Below are 22500 nucleotides of genomic sequence, written 5' to 3'. Positions count from 1 at the left end.
ATATCAGACAAATAAATATATTCAAAGTAAATATTAGAGTTATTTAGTTATATGTACAGACGGATCGAAAAATGAAGCAGGAAAGGTAGGAATAGGAGTGTGTGTTCCAGAAATAAATGATTATTTTATGGGATCAAGTGTCCGTCTACACAGCAGAGATGGTGGCTATTATAATTGTTACAGTGGGTAGAAGTCAAACCAGACGGAGTCTTTCTGAGTCCTTCGTCGCGCCGTCGATCGCTGGAACGCAGGTGAGCACGGGTGTTGATGAGCAGATGAGGGCTGGCTGGCGTAGGTGGATAGCTAATGTTTTTAGCATAGCTCTGTCGAAGTCCTGTAGCTAAGTTAGCTTCAATGGCGTCGTTAGCAACAGCATTGTTAAGCTTCGCCCGGCTGGAAAGCATTAACCGTGTAGTTACATGTCCATGGTTTAATAGTATTGTTGATTTTCTGTCTATCCTTCCAGTCAGGGGCTTATTTCTTTTGTTTCTATCTGCAGTTAAGCCCGATGCTATCACGTTAGCTCCGTAGCTAAAGTGTTTCGCCGATGTATTGTCGTGGAGATAAAAGTCACTGTGAATGTCCATTTCGCGTTCTCGACTCTCATTTTCAAGAGGATATAGTATCCGAGGTGGTTTAAAATACAAATCCGGGATCCACGATAGAAAAAGGAGAAAGTGTGGAATCCAATGAGCCAGCTTGTACCTAAGTTACGGTCAGAGCGAAAAAAGATACGTCCTGCACTGCACTCTAGTCCTTCACTCTCACATTCCTCATCCACAAATCTTTCATCCTGGCTCAAATTAATGGGGAAATCGTCGCTTTCTCGGTCCGAATCGCTCTCGCTGCTGGTGTAAACAATGGGGAAATGTGAGGAGCCTTTCAACCTGCAACATCACGCTACTTCCGGTACAGGCAAGGCTTTTTTTTATCAGCGACCAAAAGTTGCGAACTTTATCGTCGATGTTCTCTACTAAATCCTTTCAGCAAAAATATGGCAATATCGCGAAATGATCAAGTATGACACATAGAATGGATCTGCTATCCACGTTGAAATAAAACATTTTCATTTCAGTAGGCCTTTAAGGACACAACGGACGGCTGTAGCTGGGAATCGAACCATAAACCCTGAGGTTGCTGGCACGGCCGCTCTACCAACCGAGCCATGCCGTCCCTAAATAGTATTACAAGTATGAAATCAAACCGTGAAGGCGTAAAGGGGAACTGCACTTTTTTTGGAATATTTTTGTACGATTTTAAAGATGATAAAAAACACTTGAAAGATGCGGCTAATGGGAGTCACCATTGCAGCCTTCAAAACCCTCTAAAACACATGTGTCAAACTCAAGGCCCGGGGGCCACATCTGGCCCGCGACATCATTTGATCTGGCCCGCAAACACCTGGAAATGATATGTGTCAATAAAGTACTTCATATTTTCTCACTAAATGTAATTGATTTTTTTCATTTTGACAGAAAACATATGTACTGCTTGAAATTGCATACAATTTAAACTTTAATAGTATCCAATATTGCAACAAATATTACAGTATATTATCATACTTTCCAAACATGTTTTTGTCTAAATAAAAATGCTTAACTTCACAGCCAACTACCCATCAAATCAATAAAAATGACAACAAATGTTGCGTTGTTCTTTACAGCAAATTACTGTAAATTGAAAAAAACAACTACTACTGTGTTTTGTGTTCAAATTCTGTTGACTGAGCTGCCAGTTTTTGACTGTAAAATCTACGGTTGTTGTTTTTACCGGTGTATTACTGTAAATGGAAAGATGGTAGATTTGTTTTTGTGGTAGAAAAACTGGCAGCTAAGTTGCCAGAATAAAAAAAGAACTAACAATATAATGTTGTAAAAAACAGTGTCAATTTAACACAAAAATTCTGGCAACGAACCTGCCAGCTTTTTCCGTCCATCCATCCATCCATTTTCTACCGCGTGTCCCTTTTGGGGTCACGGGGGGTGCTGGAGCCAATATCAGCTGCATTCGGGCGGAAGGCGGGGTACACCCTGGACAAGTCGCCACCTCATCGCAGCGCTTTTTCCGTATTCCACCATTCTTCCAAAAGCGCATTGGTGAGGTCACAGACTGATGTTGGTGGAGAAGGCCTGGCTCTCAGTCTCCGTTCTAATTCATCCCAAAGGTGTTCTATCGGGTTCAGGTCAGGACTCTGTGCAGGCCAGTCAAGTTCATCCACTCCAGACTCTGTCATCCATGTCTTTATGGACCTTGCTTTGTGCACTGGTGCACAGTCATGTTGGAAGAGGAAGGGGCCCGCTACAAACTGTTCCCACAAGGTTGGGAGCATGGAATTGTCCAAAAATGTTTTGGTATCCTGGAGCATTCAAAGTTCCTTTCACTGGAACTAAGGGGCTAAGCCCAACTCCTGAAAAACAACCCCACACCATAATTCCTCCTCCATCGGGCCAAGTGATTAGGACACCTGATTCTGATCATTTGGATGGGTAGCCAAATACTTTTGGCATTCTAGTGTATATCAGTGGTTCTCAAACTTTTTTTGTCATCCCCCACTTTGGACAAGGGGGAGTTTTCAAGCCCCACCTGCCCCCATCGCCCCAACAGAACGCTAATGCCAAGCTTAACATTTTCAAATGTATTGAACATCAAGTAACATCAAGTTGTGTACATTCAAACTCAATAACATAAAATTACATCAAGTTCAATAATAACTCAAATAACTGCAGCTGTGGTATAACTTGCATCAAGTTCAATAATAAATAAAATAACTTGCATCAAGTTCAATAATAAATCAAATAAAAGTGTTATAACTTTTATCAAGTTCAATAATAAATAAAATAAAAGTGTTATAACTTGCATCAAGTTCAATAATAAATCCAAAAAAGTGTTATAACTTGCATCAAGTTCAATAATAAATCAAATAAAAGTGTTAACTTGCATCAAGTTCAATAATAAATCAAATAAAAGTGTAATAACTTGCATCAAGTTCAATAATAAATCAAATACAAGTGTTATAACTTGCATCAAGTTCAATAATAAATCAAATAAAAGTGTTATAACTTGCATCAAGTTCAATAATAAATCAAATAAAAGTGTTATAACTTGCATCAAGTTCAATAATAAATCAAATAACTTGCATCAAGTTCAATAATAAATCAAATAAAAGTGTTATAACTTGCATCAAGTTCAATAATAAATCAAATAACTTGCATCAAGTTCAATAATAAATCAAATAACTTGCATCAAGTTCAATAATAAATCAAATAAAAGTGTTATAACTTGCATCAAGTTCAATAATAAATCAAATAACTTGCATCAAGTTCAATAATAAATCAAATAAAAGTGTTATAACTTCCATCAAGTTCAATAATAAATCAAATAACTTGCATCAAGTTCAATAATAAATCAAATAAAAGTGTTAACTTGCATCAAGTTCAATAATAAATCAAATAAAAGTGTTATAACTTGCATCAAGTTCAATAATAAATCAAATAACTTGCATCAAGTTCAATAATAAATCAAATACAAGTGTTATAACTTGCATCAAGTTCAATAATAAATCAAATAAAAGTGTTAACTTGCATCAAGTTCAATAATAAATCAAATAAAAGTGTTATAACTTGCATCAAGTTCAATAATAAATCAAATAACTTGCATCAAGTTCAATAATAAATCAAATAAAAGTGTTAACTTGCATCAAATTCAATAATAAATCAAATAAAAGTGTTATAACTTGCATCAAGTTCAATAATAAATCAAATAACTTGCATCAAGTTCAATAATAAATCAAATAAAAGTGTTATAACTTGCATCAAGTTCAATAATAAATCAAATAAAAGTGTTAACTTGCATCAAGTTCAATAATAAATCAAATAAAAGTGTTAACTTGCATCAAGTTCAATAATAAATCAAATAAAAGTGTTATAACTTGCATCAAGTTCAATAATAAATCAAATAACTTGCATCAAGTTCAATAATAAATCAAATAAAAGTGTTATAACTTGCATCAAGTTCAATAATAAATCAAATAAAAGTGTTAACTTGCATCAAGTTCAATAATAAATCAAATAAAAGTGTTAACTTGCATCAAGTTCAATAATAAATCAAATAAAAGTGTTATAACTTGCATCAAGTTCAATAATAAATCAAATAACTTGCATCAAGTTCAATAATAAATCAAATAAAAGTGTTATAACTTGCATCAAGTTCAATAATAAATCAAATAAAAGTGTTAACTTGCATCAAGTTCAATAATAAATCAAATAAAAGTGTTAACTTGCATCAAGTTCAATAATAAATCAAATAAAAGTGTTATAACTTGCATCAAGTTCAATAATAAATCAAATAACTTGCATCAAGTTCAATAATAAATCAAATAAAAGTGTTATAACTTGCATCAAGTTCAATAATAAATCAAATAAAAGTGTTAACTTGCATCAAGTTCAATAATAAATCAAATAAAAGTGTTAACTTGCATCAAGTTCAATAATAAATCAAATAACTTGCATCAAGTTCAATAATAAATCAAATAAAAGTGCCACTTTGCAAAAAAAAAGGAGGAGCTATGCATTTGGCAAGACAGGGCAAGTGAACATGAGTTTTCCAGTACTCCAGCATTAGTGGCTGCAATGAGCCTGTTTTGCACTGCACAGCTTTTCAAATGGGGGTTGCAGGCTTGACACTGCCACTCTTAAGTCATGCTCAATGTTCAGCTGAGACCTGTACTTCGTTTTGAGTGAAGCAACAGCTGAAAAGGGAAAAGGGCAAAGGGGAGAAGAATGGACACAGCTCTCTGCCCGATGAGTGGATGATTAGCGCGGATGGGTTGCTAAAGTTTGTTCCGCTTAGCCCCGCCCCCAGTAGTTACTGTTGCTATGTCTGTCAAACTTTCGCTCCTACCTAGAAATTTAAAGCCTACAGGAAAAATAAGTAATTTACATTTTTTTATATAGCGGATTTCACAGACAGAATCACAGTGATTTACAGTGTGTATAGAAAATGAATGCATAGTAAAAAAAAAAATCTAAGAATATAATAAAAAAATAAAAAAATTCCTCCCGTTCCTCGCCGCTGTCATGTCTCTATTCCCCACCAGTGGGGGGCGCCCCACACTTTGAGAAACGCTGGTGTATATAATGTAGTAACAGACACACATTCATAACAATATGTAATATGTACAATATTTACTAGGGCTGCAAATCTTTGGGTGTCCCACGATTCGATTCAATATCGATTCTTGGGGTCACGATTCGATTCCAAATCGATTTTTTTCAATTCAACGCAATTCTCGATTCAAAAACAATATTTTCCCGATTCAAAACGATTCTCTATTCGTTCAATACATAGATTTCAGCAGGATCTACCCCAGTCTGCTGACATGCAAGCAGAGTAGTAGATTTTTGTAAAAAGCTTTTATAATTGTAAAGGACAATGTTTTATCAACTGATTGCAATAATGTACATTTGTTTGAACTATTAAATGAACCAAAAATATGACTTATTTTATCTTTGTGAAAATATTGGACGTCCCACTGGGGTGAGTTTTCCTTGCCCGTATGTGGGCTCTGTACCGAGGATGTCGTTGTGGCTTGTGCAGCCCTTTGAGACACTTGTGATTTAGGGCTATATAAATAAACATTGATTGATTGATTGATTGAGTGTGTTGTCAAGCTTATGAGATGCGATGCAAGTGTAAGCCACTGCGACACTATTGTTCTTTTTTCTTTATTTTTATAAAAGTCTAATGATAATGTCAATGAGGGATTTTTAATCACTGCTATGTTGAAATTGTAACTAATATTGATACTGTTGTTGATAATATTTATTTTTGTTTCACTACTTTTGGTTTGTTCTGTGTCGTGTTTGTGTCTCCTCTCAATTGCTCTGTTTATTGCAGTTCTGAGTGTTGCTGGGTCGGGTTTGCTTTTGGAATTGGATTGCATTGTTATGGTATTGCTGTGTATTGTTTTGTTGGATTGATTAATTAAAAATAAATAAATAAATAAATAAAATTTAAAAAAAAAAGGAAAAAATAAATAAATAAATAAAATAAAAAAATCTATTTTTTAAAAATGAGAATCGATTCTGAATCGCACAACGTGAGAATCGCGATTCGAATTCGAATCAATTTTTTCCCACACCCCTAATATTTACCGTATTTTGCTCATTTAAATCATTTCCAGGACTGACTTCTTCCGCGCATTGATTTCTGTTTCCATCGCAGCGCACGTCCGACTTCTGGCAATAAAAGTGTGTTCCTACTTTCGGAAAGAAAACGCTTGTGCGTGTTGTGATCACGGCAGACTTGGTAACTAACAACACTATTTTTGGTCAAATGAGGATTCACTACATTATACTTTTAGACATGAATACACGAAGGATGAACGACTGCTTCTAGAAGCAGACACGAAGAAGAGGGTGAGACGTCGGAGCAGACGGAAAACCGATAGAATGAGGTGAAAGCGACTCGAAGCTGCAAATGTGGAATTTGGAGCCGAGCTATTTTGACATAAATGGCGTGCTTACCCCTGAATAAACCAGAAAAAACGTCCCTGGCCAACTGGACCAAAGAGACAACTGAGTCACACTTTATATAGATCATGATACACGCAGCACATCATGTGTGTTGTTACAACTACAGTAGATACGCTATCTGGCTAGCTGTGCACAAACAAAACATAAAATAATACTGTCTTTGTCACGATCCGTGGTCCAGATCATGTTTAGTTTAGTTATGTTCTGTTTTTGGACTCCATAGTTCCTGTTTTTGTGCACCCTTGTTTGTTTTACTTTCCATGACAACTCATTAGTTTCACCTGCCTCGTGTTGGGATCACGCACCTGCTCTAATCAGAGACTATTATTTAAGCCTGTTTTGCCTGTTAGTCGTCCTGGGGACACTGCTCTGTTTATTCCATAGTTCATGCTGATAGTTTCATGTTCTGTACATGTTCTTTTCATGCTCTGCTCATGCCGATATTCTTGCCATTGCTCTTTTCATGCTTCATGCCACGCCACGTAAGTTTTGTTAATTCGAGCCACGGTTTAGTGAGTTTTTTTTTTCATGTTTTTTACTTTCATGTCCTAAGTTTTTTGCCTTAGCTTTTGCGTGCGTTAGGCCAGACTATTAAAATCATGGCATTAAAAATAAAAAATAAAAACAACTTCAGATGGTTTTCTTTGTCTTACTTTGGCCAAAAATAGAACAAACACATTCTGAAAATATTACAATAAAAATATAGAAAAAAGTAAAGTTTAGATCCATGAAGGAAAGAAGGAAGTGAAGTGAAACTGAATAAATCACATATGCATAAAAATGTGTTTTTTTTTGTATTATTTTTTTTGGATGAATTAAGTATTGCTTATGACAACCTTTTTCCAAAACACAATATAGAACGTGAGATATAACAGGATAATGCATACATTTATCATTTGTTTTCAAAACGCTTACAAAAAAAGCGGGACCCCAAAAATGTACTGTCGTACCCCATTTGTATGACTTGATGGGGTCCCTGGGACCCCGTTTTGAAAATTCCTAGCGCCAACACTGATGGAGTATTGGTGCGTGCAAAACAGCAGCAGGCGGCTGTGGCCTGCGGGCCGGTTCTAATACTAATCAAATTTGGGATGTCCGATAATGGTTTTTTGCCGATATTCCAATATTGTCCAACTCTTTAATTACCAATACTGATATCAACCGATACCGATATATACAGTCGTGGAATTAACACATTATTATGCCTAATTTGGACAACCAGGTATGGTGAAGTTAAGGTCCTTTTTAAAAAAATTAATAAAATAAAATAAGATAAATAAATTAAAAACATTTTCTTGAATAAAAAAGAAAGTAAAACAATATAAAAACAGTTACATAGAAACTAGTAATGAATGAAAATGAGTAAAATTAACTGTTAAAGGTTAGTACTATTAGTGGACCAGCAGCACGCACAATTATGTGTGCTTACGGACTGTATCCCTTGCAGACTGTATTGATATATATTGATATATAATGTAGGAACCAGAATATTAATAACAGAAAGAAACAACCCTTTTGTGTGAATGAGTGTAAATGGGGGAGGGAGGTTTTTTGGGTTGGTGCACTAATTGTAAGTGTATCTTGTGTTTTTTATGTTGATTTAATAAAAAAACAAAAACAATAAAATAAAAATACCGATAATAAAAAGAGGCCGATATTATCGGACATCTCGAAATCAAATATCATCCCGGGGGCCATAGATAATTCATTCGGGCCTTGACTTTGACACCACTGGACTAGAGGAACGAGGGAGCAGACAGAATTGTCAAAAAAAAGCAATTAACAGGACAGAAATATTGAACGCAACATTTGGGAAAGGAGAAAGCGAAGGCAGCTTTAAAAAATAAATGATCAAAAAATGGCAACAGAGGTGGGATAATGATGGCAGAGGTAGGAAATATTATAACATACAGAAATCTAACACACAGGAGATAAAGAGGAAGGATAGAGGGGAAGAGGTAGTGTTGAGAAGATTACAATGTGGGCTAAATAAAACAATGGCAACAATGGTGAAATGTCAAACAGAAATATGTCAAACTGTTGAAGTTGTACAACACATTCTACTATGCGGAAGAGAGACAGAAGTTAAAGGAAAATATCAGTAAGGGAGGGAATAATTGGAAAATAGAGGACTAGAATATAGACATAGGTGTGTATATTATTAATTTTTCATTTTATTTACAAAGGGAATAGGTGTATATATGGATATTCAGAATTTTATGGGGTTTTGTGAGGTTCTGGCATAGCTCGGTTGGTAGAGTGGCCGTGCCAGCAACTAGAGGGTTCCAGGTTCGATTCCCGCTTCCACCATCCTAGTCACTGCCGTTGTGTCCTTGGGCAAGACACGTTGACCACCTGCTCCCAGTGCCACTCACACTGGTTTAAATGGAACTTAGACATTGGGGTTCACTATGTAAAAGTGCTTTGAGTCGCTAGAGAAAAGTGCTATATAAATCCAATTCACTTCACCTCGTTGCCATTTAGAATTCTTTTATATGGATCATTTTTGCATTGCTCGGTATTGCGCAATAGGTTTTTGCATTTTACCCACACATCGTCTTCAATTATTATTGTGCAAATCTTTTGTTGCATGAAATGCAGCAATGTGTCATATTAACCAGTACCCTAATTATTTAATATTCATTTTGTTTAATATAATAGTGTACATTTTGACATGCTTCCTGTTTAAAACGACTTAGGGCTTTTGTGATTAATCACCAAAAAATTAATGATGTATAAGCGCAGATTAATCACATATTTTGTCATGCTTCCTTTTAAAAAGCGGGATGAGTTTGCTAAGTATAAAAATGTACCTGACATTTTTGAATGAAAGAAATGGCTGTTCTAAATGTGTCCACTGGATGTCGCAATAGCAATTCTTTGTATCTTTGTAGATGATGCTACACATGTACAAAATAAACCACATGGTGTTAGGAAAATGATCAAACTACAGAAATAACATACTGTAATTTGATTTTGATATTTTTTTTAAATCTTGATAGATGGAAAATGAACACCACTCATGAACATTATTACATAATTTATTCAGAAAATATAAATAACGAAAATAAAGTATATTCTATTAACCGCAGCACGTAATTGTAAAAAAAAGACAAAAAACAACATTATGATTTGTACAATGTCAAAATGTGCTTGTTCTAATTTAAAAAAAACAAAAAACTTTATTTTTAAGTTATCATGCCGTCATTTTACCAGTCCGGCCCACTCGGGAGTGGATTTTTCTCCATGTGGCCCCCGATCTAAAATGACTTTGACACCCCTGTTTTAAAACGACTTAGGGCTGTCAAATGTAATGCATTATAATTCATCACAAAAAAAAGATTGCATTTATCATTTATATATGCGCAGGTCAATCACATCATTTATTTTGAGCGCATACGCTCCATGACCGCGGGTGATTTCCTTCTAATTTCACATGAAAAATTGATTTCATTTTCCTTGAAAACAATATTTTACTTAAAGATACACCCGGACAGAACTTTATATAATACTAGTAGCAAGTTTGGGGCCAAAAATGACAGATTCAACTAAAACATTTGGAAATGTTGGTGTATGCTATATTGACCATAACATTGCATTTGTGTCCCAATATTGGCCTCTTTTTTTTTATTTTTTAGATTAATTAAAATTACACAAGCGAGTAATAACCTGTGATCAATCAAGATTAATCCACATTCAAAAGTGAGATTCATTTTTAATTTTTTTAATCATTTTGACAGCATTAGATTTGACCCTTTGTTTCATGACTAATTCGCCCTCATAATCGGTTTTGATTGACGTTACCGCTGCAACATAATGGTGAATGAAACTAAACTCACATGGTTAAATAACTGCTGTTGAAAATGTGAAACTGTTACTAGGGCTCTGATTACTGGGCTAACGACTGTTGCTGTGAGTCACGGTTGTGGTTTTTGCGGGTTGTCTTGGAGGTTGAATGCACATGGTGCAAGAGGAACACCCGGAGTAGTTGTTCACGGAGACTGCCTGGAGACAGGTAAATCCACTTTGATTCTAAAATATAGCAATGTTGAACCTAGATATATTGTTATTCTTGATAATAATAACAGAAAAAAATAAGTTTTTCAAAGCTGAATTGTTTCCATGGAAACGCCAAAACAATTGTGGGCCATTATGTTGTTTTTATATACCAGTGTAGAAATACAGTTGGGTCACATGCACTTTACATCAGGGGTCACCAACGCGGTGCCCGCGGGCACCAGGTAGCCCGTAAGGACCAGATGAGTAGCCCGCTGGCCTGTTCTAAAAATAGCTCAAATAGCAGCACTTACCAGTGAGCTGCCTCTATTTTTTAAATGTTATTTATTTACTAGCAAGCTGGTCTCACTTTGCCCGACATTTTTAATTCTAAGAGAGACAAAACTCAAATAGAATTTGAAAATCCAAGATAATATTTTAAAGACTTGGTCTTCACTTGTTTAAATAAATTCATTAATTTTTTTACTTTGCTTCTTATAACTTTCAGAAAGACAATTTTAGAGAAAAAATACAACCTTAAAAATGATTTTAGGATTTTTAAACACATATACCTTTTTACCTTTTAAATTCCTTCCTCTTCTTTCCTGACAATTTAAATCAATGTTCAAGTAATTTTTTTATTTTTATTGTAAAGAATAATAAATACATTTTAATTTAATTCTTCATTTTAGCTTCTGTTTTTTCGACGAAGAATATTTGTGAAATATTTCTTCAAACTTATTATGATTAAAATTCAAAAAAATTATTCTGGCAAATCTAGAAAATCTGTAGAATCAAATTTAAATCTTATTTCAAAGTCTTTTGAATTTCTTTTAAAAAAATGTTTCTGGAAAATCTAGAAGAAATAATTATTTGTCTTTGTTAGAAATATAGCTTGGTCCAATTTGTTATATATTCTAACAAAGTGTAGATTGGATTTTAACCTATTTAAAACATGTCATCAAAATTCTAAAATTAATCTTAATCAGGAAAAATGACTAATGATAGATAGATAGATAGATAGATAGATAGTACTTTATTGATTCCTTCGGGAGAGTTCCCTCAGGAAAATTTAAATTCCAGCAGCAGTGTACAAAATTGTAAAAAGTAAATAATGGTAATAATGATGTTCCATAAATTATTTTTTTAATGTTTTCAAAAAGATTCGAATTAGCTAGTTTTTCCTCTTCTTTTTTTCGGTTGAATTTTGAATTTTAAAGAGTCGAAATTGAAGATAAACTATGTTTCAAAATTTAATTGTCATTTTTTTCATGTTTTCTCCTCTTTTAAACCGTTCAATTAAGTGTAAATATCATTAATTATTAATAATAACATTGAGTTAAAGGTAAATTGAGCAAATTGGCTATTTCTGGCAATTTATTTAAGTGTGTATCAAACTGGTAGCCCTTCGCATTAATCACTACCCAAGAAGTAGCTCTTGGTTTCAAAAAGGTTGGTGACCCCTGCTTTACATATTGACATTGCCCCCTACTGAACTGGCATGCATATTACAGCATTTTGTTTGTTGCACGTTCGTGTGTTGGAGTAGCGTGTTTTATTGTGAAGCTTTGCAAAAAGGACAAAAACTACAACTGTCATAAATAACACGTTAACTTGTGTTTAATCACAATGTCTTTTCACATTATCCAGATTATCCACCGAATTATTTTGACCGTACTTGCTCCTGTTACTTACCTGAGGATGGTTAAAGGAGCCATATGTAATAATTTCATGTCACGTCATCATTAAATTAGGCTGACCATATTCTGAAATCCCAAAAAGAGGACACATATATGCGTGCCAAGGCTGGCAGGACGCCAAGGCCGGGACTAGGTGAAAATTTGCCTATGATACTCTAACTTGCTTTATAAATAATATATTTTTTTAAATAAAGCATGTTTTCTCCTCTGTTGACAGCAGTGTTGGCGCTAGGATTTTTCAAAATGGAGTCCCACAGTAAATTTTTGGGTCTCACTTTTTTGTAAGCGTTTTGAAAACAAATGACAAATGTATGCATTATCCTGATATATCTCACATTCTATATTGTGTTTTGGAAAAAGGTTGTCATAAACGTTACTTAATTCATTAAAAAAGATAATACAAAAGAAAACAAATGTGTATGCATATGTAAATGTATTCAGTTATAAACATTCATTCACTTTCTTCTTTCCTTCATGGATCTAAACTTTACCGCTGCTGGTAGTTTTTTCTAACAAACACACACACAATATGCAAAATCTTCCACCAACAATATTTTTCAAGGTGGAATATTTGATGTGAAGTAATGGGAACCTTGGATAGGTCAATAATTCATAATAACATTGATTTTGATTCAATATTATGTTTTGAGCATTGACCGTTTGAAAGAAAAAAAAAACAGCTTTGTTTTATTAGTCAACATTGCAACTGTTTCTAAATTACATTTCACCTTTAAGCTTTTTTATTTCACTTTTGTTATGTTTTTGTTTATTTTAGTAGTATTTTTAGAATGTGCCGTGGGCCTTTAAAACATTAGCTGTGGGTCACAAATGGTAAAAAAATAAATAAAACAAATTTTATAATCTGCGTTCTTTCTGATTTCAATGCGTTAAAAAGACACACAAAGTGTGTTAACGCCAACACTGGTTGACAGTATAACAAAATAAGTCACACTTATATTCTGTCACATTCACAGTTTTGGAAAAAAAAGTGCAGAGGTAGAAATATTCAAAATAACCTCTTGTATATAATGTAAACATAAATAATGCCTCAAAACAAGTTAATTAAATTTAAACAAAAAACAGCAGTCGAGCTGTCGCCCTGCACAGCTGTTTCGCGCTTTGTAGTGTCGATATGGTCTTGTAGATCGTTGGCCCCTTTATTTGCCACAGATATATACGTTCCTGCTTTGCACACAGTGCATTCTGCTTCCCATGTGTCACGGCCAGGACGAAAACACAAATACTTTTCCCGCAAATCATCCGTGAAGTTGCATTAACATTTCGGCATTTCTTGTTCTCATGTCTGTCTCTCCACTCACTAGCTCTCTCGCTGTGTCTCTGCCCCTCCCTCACCAATGTTGCTACGTGCGCGCACCTTAATTTTTTTTTAAAACCCGTTCTTAACTTAACCCTGGACGTACATTGAAAATACACGCAACCCTAATTCAAAATGCCGGACATTTGAGGCGTTTAAGAAACCCCGCCCGGACACCCCCGCAAAATAGGACATGTCCGGGGAAAAGAGGACGTATGGTCAGCCTAATTAAATGGCCCTGATATGTCAAAAGGCATTAATAAGACATGTTATTTTCGAATACCTCTAGAACTGATAACAGTAGTTCAGCCGGGATATGCTTATTTCAAAAAATTAGATTTACAGCCCCGAAATCTTGCTATTGTTTTCATTTCGATGTCCTGCTCTCTACCGTTTGACCAATTAAAAAAGTCTGTGAGTGTATCACATGATCCGGGTTGCCAGTAACGCACCGCCACTTTCGTCTGGCTACTGCCACTGGTAAAGTTACTAAACATGTCAGATCTTAGTCAACCTAAAAGGCGTCATTACTTACGATTCTCAACTTATTCATGACAAAGCCAGGAACAAAACGAGGATTTGTATCGGGGATGCCTTTGAAAGATGGAGACGATTGAAGAGAATATTTTTTAATCTGACGCCAAATTTGCTAATTTCCTCCTTGATAGGTAAATCAGGCATTTACGTTTTTCTTATTACTTGAAACTTCGTATGTAAACTATATTGTCCAATGCAGTCTATGATCTTGTCTAACAAAGCTAGTATGTTCGTGCAACGAATGCTGAGCACACCGGTCAAGCTAGGACCGCCACGGAAGTAGGAGTCACATAACAAATCTGAAATTGCACTGTCTTCAATTCATATTCTACCGTTTGTGCAATGCAATTAGTCTGGGATTTGGAAACTGGATTCTTCAATGTTCAGCCCAATAGCCTAAAAAGCAATGTATATTTCGACGGTGGTCAGTGCGGTCAAACTAGACATTTTAGCAAGGTAATGCCAACAGTCTGTCCCAACTCCCGACTAAAACATTTCTGCGTAACTTTACAAAAACATTTGGCTAATCGACATCAGTAAAATGGGGCATAGTTACTTAGTAAACCATCTTGCAAGAAGCATAAACAAGAGAAACCTACAGCGTAGGACTTGTCGCTTGCCATTTGTAGTTCAGTTGATCGAGCTGGATTCGGATGCGTATCTGGCAACCTCAGTCGTGGAGAGGGGGAGGAGACTACATCATTTTGACCGCGATTGCAGTACCATTTCTGGCCAGATTCGTACATATGGCTCCTTTAAGTAAAAGGCGAGGCAGGTCGTTGTAATGTCAGTGATCAGGTCAGGTCAATGCACAGATGAGTAAGGAGACTCGCTGGCAAATTTCACTTCAACTGGACTTTAAAAATAAAACTGTTCCCAAATTTTGAGCAAAAAAATAGGATAAGATAGGATAGGTCTTTATTGTCATTGCAACAAGCACAACAAAACTATGTTTTCAGCACAAACCCGTTCAAGATTAGACAAACAAACAGTGTACAGGGTCACAGAACAGGAACGCTGATGGGTCGCCACGAGGTGCCCCGTAAAAGGTGGGAAAAAGGTAAAACGCTGGGGAAGAAGATGAGTAAACTAGACTGGGCTCCTAAGGGAGCCTAGTCTGGAGTGGGAAAAAACCTCCATGCCATGCACACATAAACATGTTACATTTAATCACGACAACTCGCAACAGGGGGGGGGGGGAGTTGGGGCCCTGGAGGTCGACTGCTGCTATGAAGCGCTGCGGTGGTGAAGGCGTGGGATGGGGAGGGTGTGTGTGTGTGTAAATGCCCATTGTCTTGGGTGTGTTGATGTAGTGTTCATGTTCATAGGCCTGCAAAGTAAAATGCTTTAAAGAAAATTTCTGGACGACATTATGACAATAACATTTTATCTATGTCCAAATATTGGAGTCTTTTCTTAAGTAAATTGTAATTGTTATAGAGAGTAAACAAAGTAAAAGTTAAAGTGCCAATTATTGTCACACACACACTAGGTGTGGTGAAATTTGTCCTCTGCATTTGACCCATCCCCTTGTTCAGCCCCTAGGAGGTGAGGGGAGCAGTGGGCAGCAGCGGTGGCCACGCCCGGGAATCATTTTTGGTGATTTAACCCCCAATTCCAACCCTTGATGCTGAGTGCCAAGCAGGGAGGTAATGGGTCCCATTTTTATAGTCTTTGGTATGACTCGGGTTTAAACTCATAAATAACCTGTGAATAATCATTATTGATCACGATTCAAACATGTGTTGATCTAATTGACTTAACAGCACTACACAAAAGCCGAGTCTTCCATATTACTAAGATACTAAGAGCAGGGGTCTCCAAACTTTTTCCACTTAGGGCCGCACATTAAAAAATTAAAGCATGTGGCGGCTAGTTTGATATTTTTCATTTTCTAAACCTTTAGGGCTCTCCTCAATTTTAATGAATGTTAAAGGTCCCAGGGACCCAAAAGGGTCTCAGTCATTAAAGTGTTAAAAATAAGACACATATATATATATATATATATATATATATATATATATATATATATATATATATATATATATATATATATATATATATATATATATATATATATATATATATATATATATATATATATATATGTGGAAGTCGCTTCCTAGCAGCTCCACTGTAGACACGGCACAAGAGCCAAGCGTGCAGGTTTAACAAAGTTTTAATGTTTTTTCGCAAGATCTTTCCAAAATGTCTTTCAGCATGTCGTGACGTTGCCGTCACTCCCAATCCTCTCTCCTGCTCTGCTCCCGGCCGCTTACTGTTAAAGACAACAGATGGTTAGATTAACACGTTCCACCTGTGAAATCTAATCACCTGCCAGCTGTGTCTCGCCGTCAGCACATGCCCCGCCGCTGCCCGCCGGTGCTCGTCCTCAGTACCATGGACAGCGGCGGTGACTTTTGCTCCTGCAGGCGCGCTGATCACACTTTCCCTTCACAATATATATATATATATATATATATATATATATATATATATATATATATATATCTATATATATCTAACTATCTATATATCTATCTATCTATATACAGTATATATATATATCTATATATATATCTATATATATATATATCTATATATATGTATATATATATATATATATATATATATATATATATATCTATATATATGTATATATATATAGATATATATATATATATATATATATATATATATATATATATATATATATATATATATATATATATATATATTTTTTTTTTTACTATCAACGCCTAAATATCTATAGATAACTTCAGATCTATCCGTTGCCATAAAGTTTTTTTTTTTAATGTTTTATGCCCATTTCCCCCCCAAAGAAAACCCTGTTTTTTATGGCAAAAAACCTAAAATATGCAATATTTTCCCCAAAACATTTAACAAAAATTGAATATTTAATCTGAGGTAATTGGAACCTTAATTAATTCATAACAACATTGCTTTTGATTCAATATTGTGTTTTGAAATCAGACTAAATGTCTCAGATCCAAAAAGGCCCCCACTAATAAAAGTGTTAAAAATAAGTCATATATATTTTTTCAATGTTTAAATCTTAGATCAACTTCAGATCTATACAACGATTATAAGTTTGTATTATTTTTAGTTTAATAAAAAAATACTGCATTCATGGCAGCTTTGTGTTATTGGTGTCAATATTGAAACATTTTCGTGTTACATTACACCTGTTTGCTCTTCAAATCCTAATCATGTTTTTGTAATAGTGTTTTTAATACGGGCGGCGGGCCGGTAAAAAAAAATTGCTGCAAAGACGCAAATGGCCCCCCGGGCCGCACTTTGGACACCACTGCTGTAGAGGAAACCATAGACATCTTATAAGTAGACACAGCATTGGCTGCTGTGACGCGAAAAATTTGACCGCCATCTTGAAGTGGTGACGAGGAGCCGACGAGCAGCCTAAACTGACAGTTGACAGGTAAAAAACAAAGATGGTGTTCAGCGTTTTCCTGCTCAAATGAGCGGACTGTTGAAAATAGGAATCGGAGGATTACTTTTCACAAGTAAGATTTAACATTAACGTACTATTGGTTGTATTTTGTGAATAGAATATTACCACAGAGTTTAGAAGGAGCAAAGATCTTCAATAGTACTGAAGTCGTAGCCGCTAGCAAACAAGAGTATGACCATAATGGAATGCTTGTCAATGAAATTAATTACATTTAAAAATGTCATACTTGAATAACATAAAGATGAAATAAATGATGAAGATAAAGATTGTAAAAGCCAACAGGGGTAAAAGTTAGGACCACAGTCCAGATTGTGTGTGTGTGAGGTAATATTTGGGGGTTTGGTTTACAAACTTTCAGCCCCACCTAAAACATAATTCACCAGCCGCCACTGATTATGATGCATTGTCATTTTAGGCAAAGTATAAGACAATACTTTCTTAACAGTATAATTCTAACCAGGAATACGTCTTTAAGTAACAATATTCAAATACTAACATTGCCGGGTAGGACAGAATTTGGTTTTATTCTGAATCCAGTGAAACAGATTGGTGGTTTTAGCTGATATAAAGACTTTCAGGTGTTTATATATGTTTATTTTAAAGTATTTGGCAGACGCTTTTATCCAAAGCGACATACATAAAAAATACATATAAAACAATCACTGTAAACATTATCATTTAAGGGAAGTATGTAATACAAAATATCAATACAAAGTGTCAAGACAGAATAAACTCTACTGCTGCAGCAACAGAGATACAGTCTATAGGTCCCTAAGATATATAGATATCTAATGTATTCATACATTGTTTATGTAGGATATACGCATGTACTGTATATATAACCTAATTATATTGTTTCTTCAATTTAAAAATAGCTGAGCGTTTTTTTCCCCCTTTTCTGGGCTTATATTCCCAGTTTTGATCTGGGACGTCTGGTCACTTATAGCATATAAGAATATTCTATTACTGTTAAGCAAACTATGAATAATAAAACATGTGTCCTTTATCATAGCTACACGTATGACTAAAAAACGTGTGAAAATGAGTGGTATTCAGTGAGGTAAGATGAATTAAATGCGCTGACAGTTCATTGCTCCTGCCAAATGTATTGCACTGAGTGGAGCGGATCACCACTCCAAGATGGCGGCCCCGCGTCTCGTCAGCGCCAGTAGGCAGTAGCAATCGATGCTGTGTACCCTTATAATATGTCTATGGAGGAAACTGTATAACATTGAAATGTGTTTAAAAAAAAGTTTTCCGTTCCATTAATGTTTGTTTTTTAAATTGTTAAAGTTAAATTCAGGAAAAATGTGAAAAAAAAAATCCTTGTATATACTGTATAAATAACCGTTATAAATGAATGTGTTAAAGGCCTACTGAAATGTGATTTTTTTATTTAAACGGGGATAGCAGGTCCATTCTATGTGTCATACTTGATCATTTTGCGATATTTCCATATTTTTGCTAAAAGGATTTAGTAGAGAACATTGACGATAAAGTTCGCAACTTTTGGTCGCTGATAAAAAAGCCTTGCCTGTACCAGAAGTAGCAGACGATATGCGCGTGACGTCACAGGTTGTGGAGCTCCTCACATCTGCACATTGTTTACAATCATGGCCACCAGCAGCGAGAGCGATACGGACCGAGAAAGCGACGATTTCCCCATTAATTTGAGCGAAGATGAACGATTTGTGGATGAGGAAAGTGAGAGTGAAGGACTAGAGGGCAGTGGAAGCGATTCAGATAGGGAAGATGCTGTGAGAGTCGGGTGGGACCTGATATTCAGCTGGGAATGACTAAAACAGTAAATAAACACAAAACATATATACACTCTATTAGCCACAACACAACCAGGCTTATATTTAATATGCCACAAATTAATCCCGCATAACAAACACCTCCCCCCTCCCGTCCATATAACCCGCCAATACAAATCAAACACCCGCACAACACACTCAATCCCACAGCCCAAAGTACCGTTCACCTCCCCAAAGTTCATACAGCACATATATTTCCCCAAAGTCCCCAAAGTTACGTACGTGACATGCACATAGCGGCACGCACGTACGGGCAAGCGATCAAATGTTTGGAAGCCGCAGCTGCGTACTCACGGTACCGCGTCTGTGTATCCAACTCAAAGTCCTCCTAGTAAGAGTCTCTGTTGTCCCAGTTCTCCACAAGCCAATGGTAAAGCTTGACTGTCATATTTCGGGAATGTAAACAATGAAACACCGGCTACGTGTTTGTGTTGCTGCAGCCGGCCGCTAATACACCGCTTCCCACCTACAGCTTTCTTCTTCGCTGTCTCCATTGTTCATTGAACAAATTGCAAAAGATTCACCAACACAGATGTCCAGAATACTGTGGAATTTTGCGAAGAAAACAGACGACTTAATAGCTGGCCACATTGCTGTCCCAAAATGTCCTCTACAATCCGTGACGTCACGCGCAGACGTCATCATACCGAGACGTTTTCGCAGGATATTTCGCGCAAAATTTTAAATTGCACTCTAGTAATCTAACCTGGCCGTATTGGCATGTGTTGCAATGTTAAGATTTCATCATTGATATATAAACTATCAGACTGCGTGGTCGCTAGTAGTGGCTTTCAGTAGGCCTTTAACATTATTTTATGGCTCCTGATGCTTGTCTGTCTTACAGCAAATGTCATGAAGTCATAAAAGGCATCAAAGGAATTTGATTATGTTTTCATCATCATAATGTTTGTTAGCAGGATTTGCCAAAAAGTACTCAACCAATAATCTTTTTCAAGAACTTGTGACATTTTAAAATGAGCATGTATTCAATGGTACTGTACTTTTTTTTTTGAAAATGTTTTTGTATCAGTCAGAACGTAGTTTGGATAGAATTTGTTTTTCATTGAATTTTTCTTTTCATTGAGTAATTATTTCTCTTGTCATACACACATTGATTATAATGGAGGACCCTGTTCTTCTTCTTCTTCTTTCTTTTTCTTCAGCTGAAGGTGATGTCATCGGAAAACCTCGCAAAGCCCTGCGATGAGGCCCAAAATAGTGAACTGGAGGAAGACATATCTCCAGCTCAGGATGTAACAAAGACGTCAGAAGATGGCCCGATGATGAAGGTCCTGGAGGAGGAGATGCGGTCTGGTTGCGTCAAAAGAAGATTTAAGTATAAGAGGAGGAAGTACCGACATAAGTGTGTCCCCAGAAGCCTGCAGATGTGGCCCTGCAGTGGTGTGGTGGAGGAGCAGGATGGAGTGGAGCCCCAAGGTCCTGGACCTTTCTTCTTCATTGGAGGAGCCAACGGTGCAGAAATGTGAGTATGGTAGCTTGATATATGGTCAGAAGTATTGGGTCACATGTCCATCCACGACAAACTCCTCCACGCATGCATCTATGGACCATCATGCTTTGTGCACTGCGTGTTATGAAATCCATCCATCCATCCATCCATTTTCTACCGCTTGTCCCTTTCGGGGTGGCGGGGGATGCTGGAGCCTATCTCAGCTGCATTCGGGCGGAAGGCAGGAGTACACCCTGGACAAGTCGCCACCTCATCACAGGGCCAACACAGATAGACAGACAACATTCATACTCACATTCACACACTAGGGCCAATTTAGTGTTGCCAATCAACTTATCCCCAGGTGCATGTGTTATGAAATATTAACCCTAAATTTTATTTTACTTAAAGGCCTACTGAAATGAATTTTTTAAAATTTAAACGGGGATAGCAGATTTATTCTATGTGTCATACTTGATCATTTCGGGATATTGCCATATTTTTGCTGAAAGGATTTAGTAGAGAACATCGACGATAAAGTTCGCAACTTTTGGTCGCTGATAAAAAAAAGCCTTGCCCCTACCGGAAGTAGCGTGACGTCACAGGTTGAAAGGCTCCTCACATTTCCCCATTGTTTACACCAGCAGCGAGAGCGATTCGGACCGAGAAAGCGACGATTACCCCATTAATTTGAGCCAGGATGAAAGATTCGTGGATGAGGAACGTGAGAGTGAAGGACTAGAGTGCAGTGCAGGACGCATCTTTTTTCGCTCTGACCGTAACTTAGGTACAAGCTGGCTCATTGGATTCCACACTCTCTCCTTTTTCTATTGTGGATCACGGATTTGTATTTTAAACCACCTCGGATACTATATCCTCTTGAAAATGAGAGTCGAGAACGCAAAATGAACATTCACAGTGACTTTTATCTCCACGACAATACATCGGCGAAGCACTTTAGCTACGGAGCTAACGTGATAGCATCGGGCTTAACTGCAGATAGAAACAAAAGAAATAAACCCCTGACTGGAAGGATAGACAGAAAATCAACAATATTATTAAACCATGGACATGTAACTACACGGTTAATGCTTTCCAGCCTTGCGAAGCTTAACAATGCTGTTGCTAACGACGCCATTGAAGCTAACTCAGCAACGGGACCTCACAGAGTTATGCTAAAAACATTAGCTATCCACCTACGCCAGCCAGCCCTCATCTGCTCATCAACACCCGTGCTCACCTGCGTTCCAGCGATCGATGGAAGGACGAAAGACTTCACCCGATCATCCGTGCGGTCGGCGGCTAGCGTCGGATAGCGCGTCTGCTATCCAAGTCAAAGTCCTCCTGGTTGTGTTGCTGCAGCCAGCCGCTAATACACCGATCCCACCTACAGCTTTCTTCTTTGCAGTCTTCATTGTTCATTAAACAAATTGCAAAAGATTCACCAACACAGATGTCCAGAATACTGTGGAATTTTGCTATGAAAACCGAGCTTTTTGTATTGGATACAATGGTGTACCAATACTTCCGCTTCAACGATTGACGTCACGCGCATACGTCATCATACATAGACGTTTTCAAGCGGAAATTTTGCGGGAAATTTAAAATGTCACTTTATAAGTTAACCCGGCCGTATTGGCATGTGTTGCAATGTTAAGATTT

The 22500-nt window shown here is 36.5% G+C and overlaps 1 protein-coding gene across 2 annotated transcripts in view; it reads left to right on the top strand.

Moving 5' to 3' along the window:
- ttll10 (tubulin tyrosine ligase-like family, member 10) overlaps positions 1 to 22500 on the top strand; it is an 82206-nt gene that overhangs the window by 24808 nt on the left and 34898 nt on the right. Inside the window, exons 3-5 of one of the 2 annotated variants that reach the window (XM_062054551.1) lie at positions 15620 to 15730; positions 20552 to 20697; positions 20767 to 20871. In XM_062054551.1, the coding sequence (XP_061910535.1) occupies positions 20561 to 20697; positions 20767 to 20871 (242 nt within the window). In that variant the 5' untranslated portion in view covers positions 15620 to 15730; positions 20552 to 20560. Of the gene's footprint in view, positions 1 to 15619; positions 15731 to 20317; positions 20872 to 22500 lie in introns of those variants that run through there. The other variant, XM_062054550.1, reaches the window with a different exon arrangement.

This window comes from Entelurus aequoreus, linkage group LG07, assembly GCF_033978785.1.
Source record: "Entelurus aequoreus isolate RoL-2023_Sb linkage group LG07, RoL_Eaeq_v1.1, whole genome shotgun sequence".
Taxonomy (NCBI): Eukaryota; Metazoa; Chordata; class Actinopteri; order Syngnathiformes; family Syngnathidae; genus Entelurus; species Entelurus aequoreus.
Note: the sequence above shows the minus strand (reverse complement) of the source record. Positions and strands in the feature narration are given on the sequence as shown.